This window comes from Misgurnus anguillicaudatus, chromosome 6 (genome assembly GCF_027580225.2).
Source record: "Misgurnus anguillicaudatus chromosome 6, ASM2758022v2, whole genome shotgun sequence".
NCBI classification, from domain to species: Eukaryota; Metazoa; Chordata; class Actinopteri; order Cypriniformes; family Cobitidae; genus Misgurnus; species Misgurnus anguillicaudatus.
In genome coordinates, this window is record NC_073342.2 from 8368238 (window position 1) to 8383157 (window position 14920).

At 36.1% G+C, this 14920-nt stretch overlaps 1 protein-coding gene across 1 annotated transcript in view; it reads right to left on the reverse strand.

Moving 5' to 3' along the window:
- Positions 1-3482: 3482 nt before the first annotated feature.
- Positions 3483-14920, reverse strand: part of shisal1b (shisa like 1b) — a 47678-nt gene continuing 36240 nt past the window's right edge. Inside the window, exon 5 of the mRNA XM_055192830.2 lies at positions 3483-4530. Within this exon, the coding sequence (XP_055048805.1) occupies position 4530 (1 nt within the window). The 3' untranslated portion in view covers positions 3483-4529. The remainder of the gene's footprint in view (positions 4531-14920) is intronic.

Sequence of the window (14920 nt, forward strand, 5' to 3'; positions counted from 1 at the left end):
AGATTTTCTATGTCTATTCTATGTCTATTATATCTTTATTCTATTCTATGCCTGTTCTATTCTATGCCTATATGTCTATCCTATTCTATGTCTATCCTATTCTATGCCTATTCTATTCTATAGCTGTCCTATTCTATGTATATTCTATGCCTATTCTATTATATGCTTATGTCTATTCTATTATATTATATGCCTATTCTATTTTATTCTATTCTATGTCTATCATATTCTATGTCTATCCTATTCTATACCTCTATGTCTATCCTATTCTATCTCCATCCTATTATATGCCTATTCTATGTCTATCCTATTATATGCCTATTCTATTCTATATCTATGCTATTCTATGTCTATTCTATTCTATGTTTATTCTATATCTATCCTATTCTGTGCCTATTCTATTCTATATCTATCATATTCTATTCTATGTTTATTGTATGTCTATCCTATTCTATTCCTCTATGTCTATCCTATTCTATGTATATTCTATTCTATAGCTATCCTATTCTATGTCTATTATATTCTATGTCTATTCTATAGCTATCCTATTCTATGTCTATCCTATTCTGTGCCTATTCTATATCTATCCTATTCTATGTCTATTCTATTCTATGTTTATTCTATGTCTATCCTATTCTATGAGTCTATGTCTATCCTATTCTATGACTATTCTATATCTATCCTATTCTATGTTTATTTTATGGCTATCCTATTCTATGCCTCTATGTCTTTCCTATTCTATGTCTATTCTATAGCTATCCTATTCTATGTCCATTATGTTCTATGTCTATTCTATGCCTATTCTATCCCATGTCTATCCTATTCTATGTCTATCCTATTCTGTGCCTATTCTATTCTATATCTATCCTATTCTATGTCTATTCTATTCTATGTTTATTCTATGTCTATCCTATTCTATGCCTCTATGTCTATCCTATTCTATGCCTATTCTATTCTATAGCTATCATATTCTGTGTCTATTATATTCTATGTCTATTCTATGCCTATTCTATTCTATCCTATGTCTATCCTATTCTATTCTAAATCTATCCTATTCTATGTTTATTCTATGTCTATTCCATGCCTATTGTTGAGAATTCTGAGGTAGCAATGTGGGAGGAGCTATGTCTCCACAGCTGCATTAAATTGTTAATTAGTGGCTCTTTGTTCTGTGTGGCATTCAACAGCTCATGGGGAGATTTAGAGTTGATGAGTCCTTGAATTTGTAAGTTTGTTGTATTATTTCTTTAAATATATATACAAGTAATTTAATGTTTAGTAGTATTGTTTTGTCTATATTTGTAATCTGTGTGATTGATTAATTATGTGTTTAAATCACTGATCTATATAAATGACTGGATTGCGCATAGAACGCTTGACGTAACTGCGTGAGATGAAGCCAGCGCAGAGTTCGAGCCGCCATCTTGGTATACCCAACCGGCAGAGAGCGTCATTGACTTCCATTCAAAATCATGATCAAAATGTACCCCCTTTACAGCGTATCAGTTACACAAGGTTAATATTTATGATATGTGTACGTTAATTATTTGTTAATTCTGGTGTTATTTGCAATGTTTATGTTTTAATCGGGCAGGAGAATAGATTTATAAAAAACCGTTAAGGTGAGTGTGTCTGTTGCATTTGTTAATGACACGGGTATAAATAAAGTTTTGTTTGACATTCAGCTACACTGTGACGGTCAGCGTTATTTCGCTAAATACGTTTAGGTAACTTGTAAGTTTACAACATAATTACAAAACTAGCAAATTATTGCATGCACATACGGTACTAAGTATGATTATTTATTTAGATTTCAGAATGAGCACGTTTATTGTCATTAATACTAAATATGCTGCCGTCTGTCTGCTGATCTGATACTGTAATAAAGATGAACGTATAATAACTGATTAAAACGCAAAATGTACATCTTTCAGTAAATAACTATACATGCTTAGGACGTTTGCGTTGTAATAATGTACAGGGTAACTTCAGATATAAAAACGAAGACGAGTAAAGTGATGTTTTATCACTAAAATTTGATAACGTCCATTGATTTAATAGAATGTTTGGGTATACCAACATGGCGGCACGGTGGCTTCACAAGTGTGACGTCATGCGCAATCCAGTCATTTATATAGATCAGTGGTTTAAATTGTAAAATGTTTGTTTGTTTTAGAAACCATACAACTCTGGTCTCATGATTGCTTGACTGACAATAAAATGTTAAGGAACTGGATTATTTGGAGCTTCTGTTCATTTAATGGGCACACCATCCTAGTAACACTTTGCCTGAACTAGCTTCTATCCTTATCAGTAATTTATACCTATTCTATTCAATATCTATCCTATATCTATCCTATTCTATGATTTTTCTATCCTATGCCTATTCTATGATATACTTATGTCTATTGTATTTTATTCTATTCTATTATATGTATGTTCTATCTCTATTTTATTATCCTATTATGTCTATATTCTATGTCTATTCTATCTATATGTTACTCTGTTCTATTCTATGCCTATTCTTTTCTATGTCTATCCTATTATATGCCTATTTTATTCTATGATTATATCTATTCTACTCTGTGCCTATTCTATGCCTATTCTATGTTTATTCTATTCTATGCCTATTCTATTATATGATTATGTCTATTCTATTCTATTTTATTCTATTCTGTTATATGTATGTTCTATCTCTATTTTATTATAATCTATGCCTATTCTATTATATGCATATATCTATCCTATTCTATATCTATTTTATTCTATGTCTATTCTATTTTATGCCTATTTTATTCCATGCTTATATCTATTCTACTTTATGCCTATTCTAGTATATGCCTATTCTATTATATGCCTATTCTATGTCTATCGTATACTATGCCTATTCTATTATATGCTTATATTTATTATATTCTATTCCTATTATATGCCTATTCTATACTATGTCTTTTATATTATAATATATGTCTATTCTATCTTTATTTTATTCTATTCTATGCCTATTCTATTCTATTCCTATTATATGTTTATTCTATATATCTACTCTATGGCTATTCTATTCTATGTCTATATGTCTATTCTATTCTATTTTCACATTAGTAAAGATTCTGAGACTGATTCTGTCATCAGCCAATCACAATCAGCAGAGACATGAGGTCATTTCCTGCTGCTTCAGAGTAAATTGGTTACATGACATTTCAAACCTGTTTCTGGTTTTAGACCATGAGGAAAGATAGCAGCAGGTAGGATGTGTGCTTCGCTGAACCAGTTAAACAAGTGACACTGAGATTAATGGAAAAGCTAACAGACACAGAGAATAATGAGGATGTTTGTCTAGGAACGTGTCCTACTTGGATAAATAGCACTAAACAAATTACAACAGATAATGAATCTGGAACATATAATTTGAAGGTTCGCTTTGTAACATTTAATCCCCAAAATATACGACTTTCTAATGTGAAAAAGAGTATGACATCATACATTAGTCACATGTGTTTATTTCAGCAGTTCAATCAAATCTAAAGTGTAAATAAACTCAACCAATCAATAATAATATATAGTCAATAATAGAGAAAGAACTGCATAACAAAACCGTTATAAAACACACTCACAAACACACGCACTCACATTCAAACGATGAAATCTCGTCTGATCTTCAGAGCAATAAATACAATAGAAAAACAAACAAATTGAGAAACGTTTGCTACCTCACTGATTCTCACAATTGAGAAAAATATCCTAATCACAACAGTAGTCAAAAACAGATACCCTTTACTCTTAATAAAGGTGCTTAAATAGTTTTTCACGCCAATGCCATAGAAGAACCATTTTTGGTTCCTCAAAGAACTATTCAGCCATTTATTTCATACATTTGTATAATATAAATAATTCATCAGATGCTAAAGTTTCTTTACAGAACAGTTCAGCCAAAATTGGTTCTTCTATGACATCATGAAGCATAAGTGTACATTTAATCTCAGATATTATTATCTGCAGTTACTGTAATATTTACTGCAAAACGGTCAGTTATTAGAGGAATGATGGGTAGTGAGAATGCTTGATAACTTCCATCCATCTCCTGATACTTCTAGAAGATCTCCTAGTACCTAGTTTCCTGTCTATGAATACATAAACATCACACAGCTACACATACTTTTTTCCTGGCAAGCTCATGAAGCGGCAGAAATCGAGTCGAGTGTCCGTGGGCGAGTTCTGTGCCGATCAAGTTTTGGTGCCCATGAGTATCTCACATCAATAAGAAGTCCAGTCCTGGAGTTCCACATATCCATACAACTGCTGTTTAGAAGTTCCCGTCTCCTGATGGATTCTCTCTAGCTCCTTAAAGCTTCTGTGGTGGTTTTGAGTTGAGGTTCTCAATTTGTAGAGGGGTTGAAGCTTGTGCTCACAGATTTGGATTGAATATCTTGGGGCTAACAGACCCACACTTAAATCCATGTGGTAGGGAACATGTGCTACATTTCCAATGATGCACTTCATCACTGGGGGACTCCAACGTATTCGGTCTTTCTGTGAAATAAAGAGAAATATTGGAATAAATATGTGATCTGGAAAGTTTATTGAAAAAGATCTGCTTAAGTTGTATTATTCATTTAAAAAATAAAGGTGCTAATAAGGATTGTGCTTTTTGATGCCATAGAAGAAACCATTTTTTGGTTCCCCAAAGAACCTTATTGCAACCTTTTGATATTTTTTATGGAACCATACAGGCAGATAAAAAACATTTTAGGAGTGCATGGTGTGGAAATTATATATATTAATTTTTTTCAGACCATTGCACATTGGATCTATCACCCCAACTGGCAGATAATAAGCTCACCATATGGACTGTGTTTCTGAATTAATTGGACAAGGCCTAGACAAGCCACCTGCCTGGAAACTGATTTCATTATTTAACATCTTATTGCAAACGCACACAGACACACACACAAACCTCAGTGTTGCATAACTTGACTGTCGGTTTAAATGCTGATTTACATCATAGCTTAAAGTCGCAATGAAAGAAAAATAAAAAACTGTAATTTGTTTTGTAATATTGTGGTTTTTTTTTATACAAATGACTTATCTGTGAGCTTCATTATTTAAAAAAAAATTCATGTGCCCTCATAACCTTCAATCAAAAACGCAAATCTCCTCCCCTCCTCAAAACGATCTCGCTGAGATTAGCAATTAGCAACACAACCCAACTTTAAATGATGCAATCAGATCTCGATGGAGAAATTCAAATCCAACCCTGCCTTATTTCATTTCAGAGCCCGGTTTTACTCGGATACACGTCACCACAGGGAAAATTAGGCAATTGATACTTCCGTTTCATGGCGACTTTAAATCGTGGAGCCATATTGCTTAGACGTTAAACAGTCCTTCCAGAAAAACACTGTTTTTTTTTGTGATTGTTGCAGACAAAAATCCTTGATTTTACAACAAGTTTTTTTAAAAAATGCGATGAAATATGCGGGATTTTTATGCAATTTTATGTGATGAAATTGCGTGAACTTGCAAAAACTGTGTGAACTTGCAAAAAACTGTTTGTAGTTTTTCATTGATGTTCGCGTCGTTTAATTACGTAACTTCCTAACATTCCCATGACAACAGGGGACATGGCTGCACATGTGTGAAGTAAATGCAAAACATTTCAACTTTCTGCTAAGATATATATGTTTTTTTGTTACGAAAATGCGGGGATTATGAAATCATATTTTGCGTGCAGAAATATGCAATTTATGCTGCAAAAGTGCGGTGTATTTAACAAATGCGGCCCCCGCATAAATATGCGGACTTTGGCTGATTATGCATTGAATCATGCAATCGCATAATCGTGTTTTTCTGGAGGGGCTGGTTAAAGCTATTTTATACAAACTTTTTCGCAAAATCCGTGGAGATCGGCATTGTATTTGTATCTGAAGGGTTGGACAAACACAGCTCTTCTGTTCACATGAAAGTGACAGGATGTTAATCGCCGTATGAAGAAAGAAAAGATTTGCGGACCGTCTCCAATACTATTCTGTGTGACGCCTCTGGGATCGTCTTCTGAATTCAGGTCATGTCTCTTGTGTAAAATGGGCATATGTAGGCCTACTCCTGGCCAGACTGGAGCCGAGAGCATGCTGGGAGATCGGTCTCAAAGCGGCAGGAGACGGATAGGTTAGCCAATCTTAACATAAGCTCAGTGTTAAGCTAGAACTTCAGTCTGCACTTGAAGTCAGGCGATATTTCATCCCCTGCAGAACAAACCAATTTTGTTTTGTATTTTCAGCTAGCCCCGATTTGCATTTATTCTGATAAAATAAAGTATAATTTCAAGCAACACATAAATAGCAGAAATGTCAATAATAAAAATGTTTTACTAGACTCTGTATGGACATGAGAGCCAGATGGGTCTCAAACATGTCCATAAAGAAATAATGCTCAAAAGTTTCATATCAATTGACTGGAATTATTCTCGTGATCTTAAAAATGGTTCAATTTGCAGGTGTATGCTTAAATGTTTGAAATGAGTTTTGTAGACAAAAATACAATTGTGCAAACATATTAGTGTCTTTAATTATAAAAAAACAAAGCGATAAAAATGTTTTTGAAATGGATGACTTGAATAATGTAGATAAAGCTGTAAATATTCAGAATAGATCTGAACTTTTCAATATTGTTTAAAAATTCAACTCAGAAACAAACCTCAAAAAGCAGAATGATAAAATGACAAAAGTACATAAATATACTTCATCCATATAAATCTGGATGAAGTGAATCGCACAAAAACTTACAATTATCATAAAAAACAAAAATGAAAACCCACTTCTAACCCAAACGTCATGCGGCGAATGCGAAACCTTTCTTTAACAGAAGGTTGCATCCTCCAGAGGTCGCATTTGTAGGCTGCATACTTTCATGATTCTGCCCTCTTGTCTTTGTTTACTCTAGTCTTGAGGCAGGATCAAGACAGTACCATGTTTTGTGTGGTAGCACTGAGGGGCAATCTTCCGATCTCTCTGATGAAGCCAATACGGAAGTGTTTTAAACTGTAATTCATCGACTGGCCACTAGAGGCAGGCTACAAAAGGGAGTCAATTCTCATAGACCTCCATGTTAAAATGGCCAACTTTACAGTAGAAAATATGTTTACAGCTTGGTACAAAAATAGTTTTTTGTCTGTATAGCTAATTTTTCCTTTGACAACTGTGAGGAGGGTGATTTTTTTGTAACTCATCCGTTTAAATGATATTAAGCCTTAAAGTTCTGCATAATTAAGGGCGTGGCCACTTGAGTGAGGGGTGAACAGCCACTGCGGTCACTAGAATCGAGCTAGGCGGGTGTGGTTTCAGCAACCAGCCACCTCATCTTCACCCACATCCCGCCTCTATACCCATTTTTGGATATACGCGAGTAATGCGCGGCCAAGATGGTGACGGCAGGCAACACCTACTTTAAGCTTCAAAAACGATATTCAGAAACCACTGGGTGACTTCACGGACACTACGTCCATCTTTTTTACAGTCTATGGGTAGCACATGGCCTTTTGTTTGGGCTATGTGCTTCCTGTCTCGTCTCCTGACCCCGCCCCCTTGTCTCCTCGTTAATTATCCTATTATTGTTTTTTAATGATTGTCCACTGTTCTCCTCTTGATTTGCTCCCTTATTTAATGCCCTTGTGTTTTTTTGTATTGTGCAGATTCATTTTCTAGTTACTTTAGTCACATGCCTGTTAAGTCCTGTGTAGTGAATATTGTCAAGAGAAAGTTTTGTCAAGGTCTTTGTTTTGTTAGTAACTATAAGTTAAGTTGTTGTCAAGTTCTTTTTGTAAGTTTTGTAAGTCCAGCCTGTTTAGTATTGTGTTTGTGATTATCCTGTTTTGCTCCCTCGTGGGTCTTTTCCCTGCTGAAAAAAAAACAATAAAACCATTACAGAAAATTCTAATGGTTTTATTGGTTTTGTTGGGAATTTTATTGGTTCTAATGGAATATGGCCCGAAACACACTACAGTGTAGTGGTTTTAATGGTAAAAGCTAATGGTTCTATGTATTGGTTCTTATGGAATGTCTTAATAAAGTGTGTATGTCTATGTCAATGTCTATGTATTGGTCCTTATGTTTTGTCTTAATAAAGTCTGCTAGTGTTCATTTAAGACTGCGCCTGGGTTCTCTCTCTCTTCTTTCTGGAGAAACATGACACGTCATAAAGACGGTCTTATTTCTGAATATTAATGATTATAAAGTTGATTATTATTCTTAGTAAATCGTAAATTGTTGTAATATGATTATGACTTGCGTATGTAATGCTCAGTAAAGTTACCAGGTTTGATAATATATGCATCATGTGCAGTGTTGGGTGTAACTAAGTAATTAGTTACTGTAAATGTAATTTAATTACTTTTTCTTGAAAAGGTAAAGTAAGGAATTACTCGTATTTTTCCAGTAATTTAGTTAATTACTTTTTTTGAGTAACCTACCCAACACTGATCCTGTACTGTACAGTATATGCGACCTAAGGAGGCTCCAGCCTTCTGTTTGAGAAACGGCCGAACGAATTTATATGAATTAGCTACCTTGTAAAGTATTTAAAAACTGTCATGAGATTGTGTTGGTATTGATGAAAATAATTAGAAATATTGATTGAATACTTGACAGATCTGAGTTCAGTTTGTGAGTTCAGTTCATGGAAACATTTGTGAGATTTCACAATCTTATTTTAAATAAAAAAATCTGTGATTTTTCATATTGAAATTTGCTATAGATTCGTGGTCACAACCCTGTTCCTGGAGATCTCCAGAGTTCACCTCCAACCCTAATCAAACCTGAACCTGCCAATCATGCTTTTCACGGCTACCCAAAAATTGGAGGCAGGTGTGCTGAAGCAGGATCTAAAGTAGGCAGGAGGGTAGATTTCCAGGAACAGAGTTGGTGACCACTGCTATAGATGAAAGCATCTGCCATATGCATAAATATAAAATGTTTTATCAGGGACTTTTCCAAAAAACTTACTAATAAAACAATGAAAAAAGCAAAATGTGTCTTTAATGAACAATAAAATCACATCCTGTTTACATTATAAAAGTTGATTCCCATGCACAACATGTCAGTCAAGCCAGCTGTTGCAGACCAAATACTGATGCCCCACTTGCCCCATGATTCCCCTGGGCTTCAGTCTTTTACTAGATAACAAACTATAAGAATCACATGCCATTTAAAGACACTGACAGCATTTCTTAGGCCAGCAGGAAGGAAACTGCACGTAGCTGTCAAATAAAAACACACTAAATGGGCAGAGAATGATCTGACCCGTATAAATGCCTTCATAAAGGGACTGAAAGCAGTCCCTTACTTCTATTTTAGTAAGGGAACCCAGTTTGGTGTTTTCTTTTTCAATCTTTCAGTCTTTCCTTTCTTCTTTCTTTAACAGATGTTCCCCTCTGAGCAGGGGCCAATTCTGCCATTTCCCACAATGCTCTTGGGGAAAGGAGATTTATAAATCTCCACCAGCAGACTTTGAACCCTCACACGATGGCTTATTCATGTCTGCAGCCAGTCTTAATATCACGCTGTGCCTTTTGAATGGCGACTCTTCGCTGTAAAGAAATGTCTGATTTAGAATAAACTGCAGAAGATGAATGTTTTGAAACTGGGAGTGTTCCATTCTTTTTGGCTTAAAAAAAACTTTTTATTAAGTCTATTTATTACCCACTATTGATTATTTTATTAGCAAACCTAAAGATAATGAACCTTAAGGCGTATGGATGAGGTCCCCACCCGACTGGTCGGCTTTAATGATGAATTTTATGCGACAGAACTCCGATCATCCACGACAACAATGCTGCATGCTGGAGTAAACATGTTAATTTCATGCATCTTGGAGGTATTATTAAAAGCTCAGAGCTCTTGAAGATATTTTATTGTCACTAAACATTTTAAAACTCAAGCATATGGATTTTTTCCAGCATGCTTGATGGACCAAATGTTAATGAGGCTCTTTACCTCTTCGTTGCCCACGTTTGCCCTCTGCTCATTTAGTTTGTGCAAAATCAGGGTCGCGTCATCATTCATCTTGCTGTTTCTGGTCCAAGTGTGTTTACATATCAGTTGAACCGCACCAGAGTTTGTTCTCGGTTCGCTTGTTTTTATGCAGACCAAAGTTCAGGTGCACTCAAATCGGACCAGAGTTCATTTAAACGAAGCATGTCAAGTAAGAGAAAAACTAAGAGACTGACTCTGTATCTTGTGGCACATCACTTGTTGCTGGTCGGTTAAACTCGGATTAACACGGAAGCATGGTAGCATGCACGTGTCAAATCCCAGCATCTGTCTGTTCGTCTCGCCGTGAGGTTGAACTCTATTCTCCTCTCGGCAGAGTTTCCGACTCCCCGAAGCTCTCCGAGACTCCTGTGATTGTTAATGAGAGGGTTTAGCAGAGACGACAGGTTTAATTAGACGGCTTTTCACTCAACTCACAAAGCTACAGTGTCTTGTTGTGACACTATAAGAGAACAGTGTGTGTGTGTGTGCACGCGCGCTTCAGTGTTGTCTTAGCTCCCGGCATCACACCCACAGATCCTCTGATGCATACTGCAGTCAAAAATGGCACGGCTGATCGAATCTAACGTTGCCTTTATCACAGGTTTATATCAGTTCACCAAGAAACTTTGGTTCCTTCATGGCATCACATCTTAACATAAGGGAATAGTTCATAATAAAAAAAATGTCGGCATATTGGCTCCACATTGGTACGCAAGACGTTTTTCGTTTATTGCGTGTCTCGTGCATAGTTATCATGTACGTACAAGGGCGTAGATTTGATTTTGACATCGGTGGGGACCCAAATAATGTCATTATATTAAAGGTGCCATAGAATAAAAAACTGTATTTATCTAGGCATAGATGAATAGTAAGAGCTCCGTACATGGTAATGTAACATCACAGTTCGACGTACCCCACAACATTAAATTAATTACAAAGTTGTTAAAATGCTAAAAACAAAGTTTTGACTGCTGAGTTAGTGCTACATGCTAATTAATGCTATATGCTAGCGTTAAGCTGAAGTTCTATTAGTTAACAATTAGTTGTTAAAATACAAGGCCTATTCTATTTGTTGTTTGTGTGTAATCTTAATAAATAGACACCTAAGATTAAAGGTGCCAAAGAATGCATTAAAATAATCTGTTAAATTGTTCTTTGATACATAGAAGGTATGTGGCTTTATTAAGTGCAAAAATTATCCAGAAACGTTTTACACGTCCATTTACAACCCTAGGATTTGTTATTTGAATGTAATGGTCTATTTTTGCCCTATTTGGAAGGGTCATGAATAATAATGTTGAGCTCAGCTCAGTATAAAAATGCTCTCTTTCTCACTCACTTACCGGTAGCATGCCTGCATAATCATGCAAATCGCGCCTCATTCAGTCTGAGCTTTGGCGCTTTTTACAAGCGCGAATGCAGCCTACATCAGACGTTAAACAAGTAAAGACAAAACCAATCATTAAGCGATGTAGATTAGAGAGGTGGGACTTAAGAAAGATAAAGCTAATCATATTAGCAATATGAGTTATGGAGGTGGGACTCATCCTGAATAAATTCACGTTATATTAAATAAGTAATAAGTAAAAAACACAAGAAACAGACAGACATCAGTTGTTATTTATAAATAAAGATCTTTTGTTTGGTTGAAATTATTGTTATTCAATGTTCCCTGTATATTGGTAGGTGTCCCTAGCGTCCCTACCCAAATTGACGCCCCTGATCATATACATTATGGCAAAATACTGTAGTCACAAGATTCGTAAGAACCAATGATCGTCTTACGTAACCGGTGTGCCACTGTTTTTAAGACTTTAAAACTTGGTCTTGAGACCGGTCTCGAGAACTACAACACTAGAAATCTGTGTAGCTCACGGCCCCCTCTGCTGGTGAAAATAATCATTACATGATTGCTCCGGTCTGGTCCTACAAAGACTAGATGTTGATCAGTTTTTTTGTGTGTATTTGCTGGTTGTTTTGGACGTGCTGTAAACAGGGACATTTACGGGGACGTCTGGTCACCTTACTCAGTAGAACAGTTTTTTGACTAAACTACGCCGACAAGAATATGTCAGTCACCAGCTAATCTAGCGGCAAGCTAAGCTGCTATCGAATCACAATGCACTAAACAAACTACACAATCAGAACTCGTTATGTTATTCTGAAGGAGGGACTTCAGAACAAGGACAGTTTTTAGGATAGTGAAAATAGTGCTATAAATTGTAAAGTAAATTGTGTGAAAAATACCGTGTTTTTTACACATGAAAACATGTTATATTGCGCACAGTAAACACAATCAAAGCTGCAAAAACACATAAAGAACGGGACCTTTAAAGCACTGTGGCTTTAAGTCCCAAAAATACCTATACTGATAAAAGTTGTGTTTGCATGTGGCTGTGCACATACAGATGTTGGTCTAGAGATGAGCTAAATGTGTAAACACCCTGATACATGTATACATTAAAGCACAATCACTAAACATCCCATTATCACTGAAAATAATACAGTAGACTATTGTTCCTGAATTCAGCATACATTTTTCCTGTCTGAGCGGGCAGCTCTAAGCCAGGATAATCTGTAATGTGGAGCACACTTGAACTTCATTCTCTGTCGGAGAATCTGTGTGTATGTCATCTTTTGATCATATCTGCCTTCACCAGAACACCAGGTCATTATTTTACACTTCTCTCTCATTATATCTCCACACAGTGATGCTCGACTTATTCAAATGCCCTCTTATTTGTCTCACAGATTTGCGATGCGAGCCCCCTTAGCCATTTTTAAAAATTCTAAGGTGGCAAAGTGGCTCAGTGGGTAGCGCTTATGATCCTTGGTTCGAGCCCTGGCTGGGTCTGGTGTGGAGTTCACTGTGTGTCAGCGAAGGTATGCTTCGGTTTCCTCTCACGGTCCAAAAAACATGCAAGTTAGGTTAATTGGATGCGTTTGGATATTAACTCATGTATGGATTAACTGGTTCTTGTCATTAATATAGCCATATATACTAGAATGGCGATAAGAATAAATAAATAAACAAAGATAGAAAGAAAGGTGGTGATTTAGGTGACATAAACAGAACAGCAAAGTTGAGCAGCGTTATGTAAATGCATAACGTCATAATACGGCAACTAGCGGTGCAGGTGCAGAATTTGGTACTGAGACCCTGTGACCTCCAGTGATTTAATCACCGTCAGTATTAATACTTTTGAAATGTTATATCCTGATCCTAAGAACTCGATGTCAGTAACAATTAATCAAAACTAATGTTCTTTAACATCTTGGGTGTAAAGTCAATGCACGTTTACAGATTCAATTACAGAATTTCATCATACCGATGCAGGATATTCTTAATTTTATTTTTACTATAACATTAAATTAGGACATTCATCCAGTTTAATACATTTGTCATTTTATTTATTCTGAAATGACCCAGATATGTTATTATGTTCACTTACTTGTGTGCTTGTTTATGGTTTTAGCCCGTAGCCTACATATCAGAATCAAGGACAAAACTGTAATTATTGTCAACCCAGTTCTGCTAACATATCTTGTATTTATGTGTTTGTTTTATACTACATGTTGGAGGATATATGTCTCATTGCCAGTTATGTATTAAAGCATCGTGGCGTTTCACCTGAGAGTTTATAACCATGGGTATCATGAATATTCACAATGCCAAAAAAAAACTACACTGATTTCTGTGTCTATTATAAGGATGTTAAGTAGTTTATATGGCGTATATCCAGAATGAGAAACTGGTGAACTGCACACTACACAGTGCGTAATATACACTCACCTAAAGGATTATTAGGAACGCCTGTTCAATTTCTCATTAATGCAATTATCTAATCAACCAATCACATGGCAGTGGCTTCAATGCATTAAGGGGTGTGGTCCTGGTCAAGACAATCTCCTGAACTCCAAACTGAATGTCAGAATGGGAAAGAAATGTAATTTTAGCAATTTTGAATGTGGCATGGTTGTTGGTGCCAGACAGGCCGGACTATTTCACAATCTGATCAATTACTGGGATTTTCACGTACAATCATTTCTAGGGTTTACAAAGGATGGTGTAAAAGGGGAAAAACATCCAGTGTGTGGGTGAAAATGCCTTGTTGATGCTAGAGGTCAGAGGAGAATGGGCCGACTGATTCAAGCTGAAAGAAGAGCAACTTTGACTGAAATAACTACTCGTTACAACCGAGGTATGCAGCAAAGCATTTGTGAAGCCACAACACGCACAACCTTGAGGCAGATGGGCTACAACAGCAGAAGACCCCACCGGGTACCACTCATCTCCACTACAAATAGGAAAAAGAGGCTACAATTTGCACAAGCTCACCAAAATTGGACATTTAAACACTGGAAAAATGTTGCCCGGTCTAATGAGTCTCAATTTCTGTTGAGACATTCAGAATTTGGCATAAACAGAATGAGAATCATGCCTTGTTACCACTGTGCAGGCTGGTGGTGTAATGGTGTGGGGGATGTTTTCTTGGCACACTTTAGGCCCCTTAGTGCCAATTGGGCATTGTTTCTGACCATGTCCATCCCTTTATGAACACCATGTACCCATCCTCTGATGGCTACTTCCAGCAGGATAATGCACCATGTCACAAAGCTCAAATCATTTCAAATTGGTTTCTTGGACATGAAGTTCACTGTACTAAAATGGTCCCCACAGTCACCAGATCTCAACCCAATAGAGCATCTTTGGGATGTGGTGAAATGGGAGCTTCGTGCCCTGGATGTGCATCCCACAAATCTCCATCAACTGCAAGATGCTATCCTATCAATATGGGCCAACATTTCTAAAGACTGCTTTTAGCACCTTGTTGAATCAATGCCACATAAAAATTAAGGAATTTAATTTTTATTTATTTTTTAATAAAGCTTAA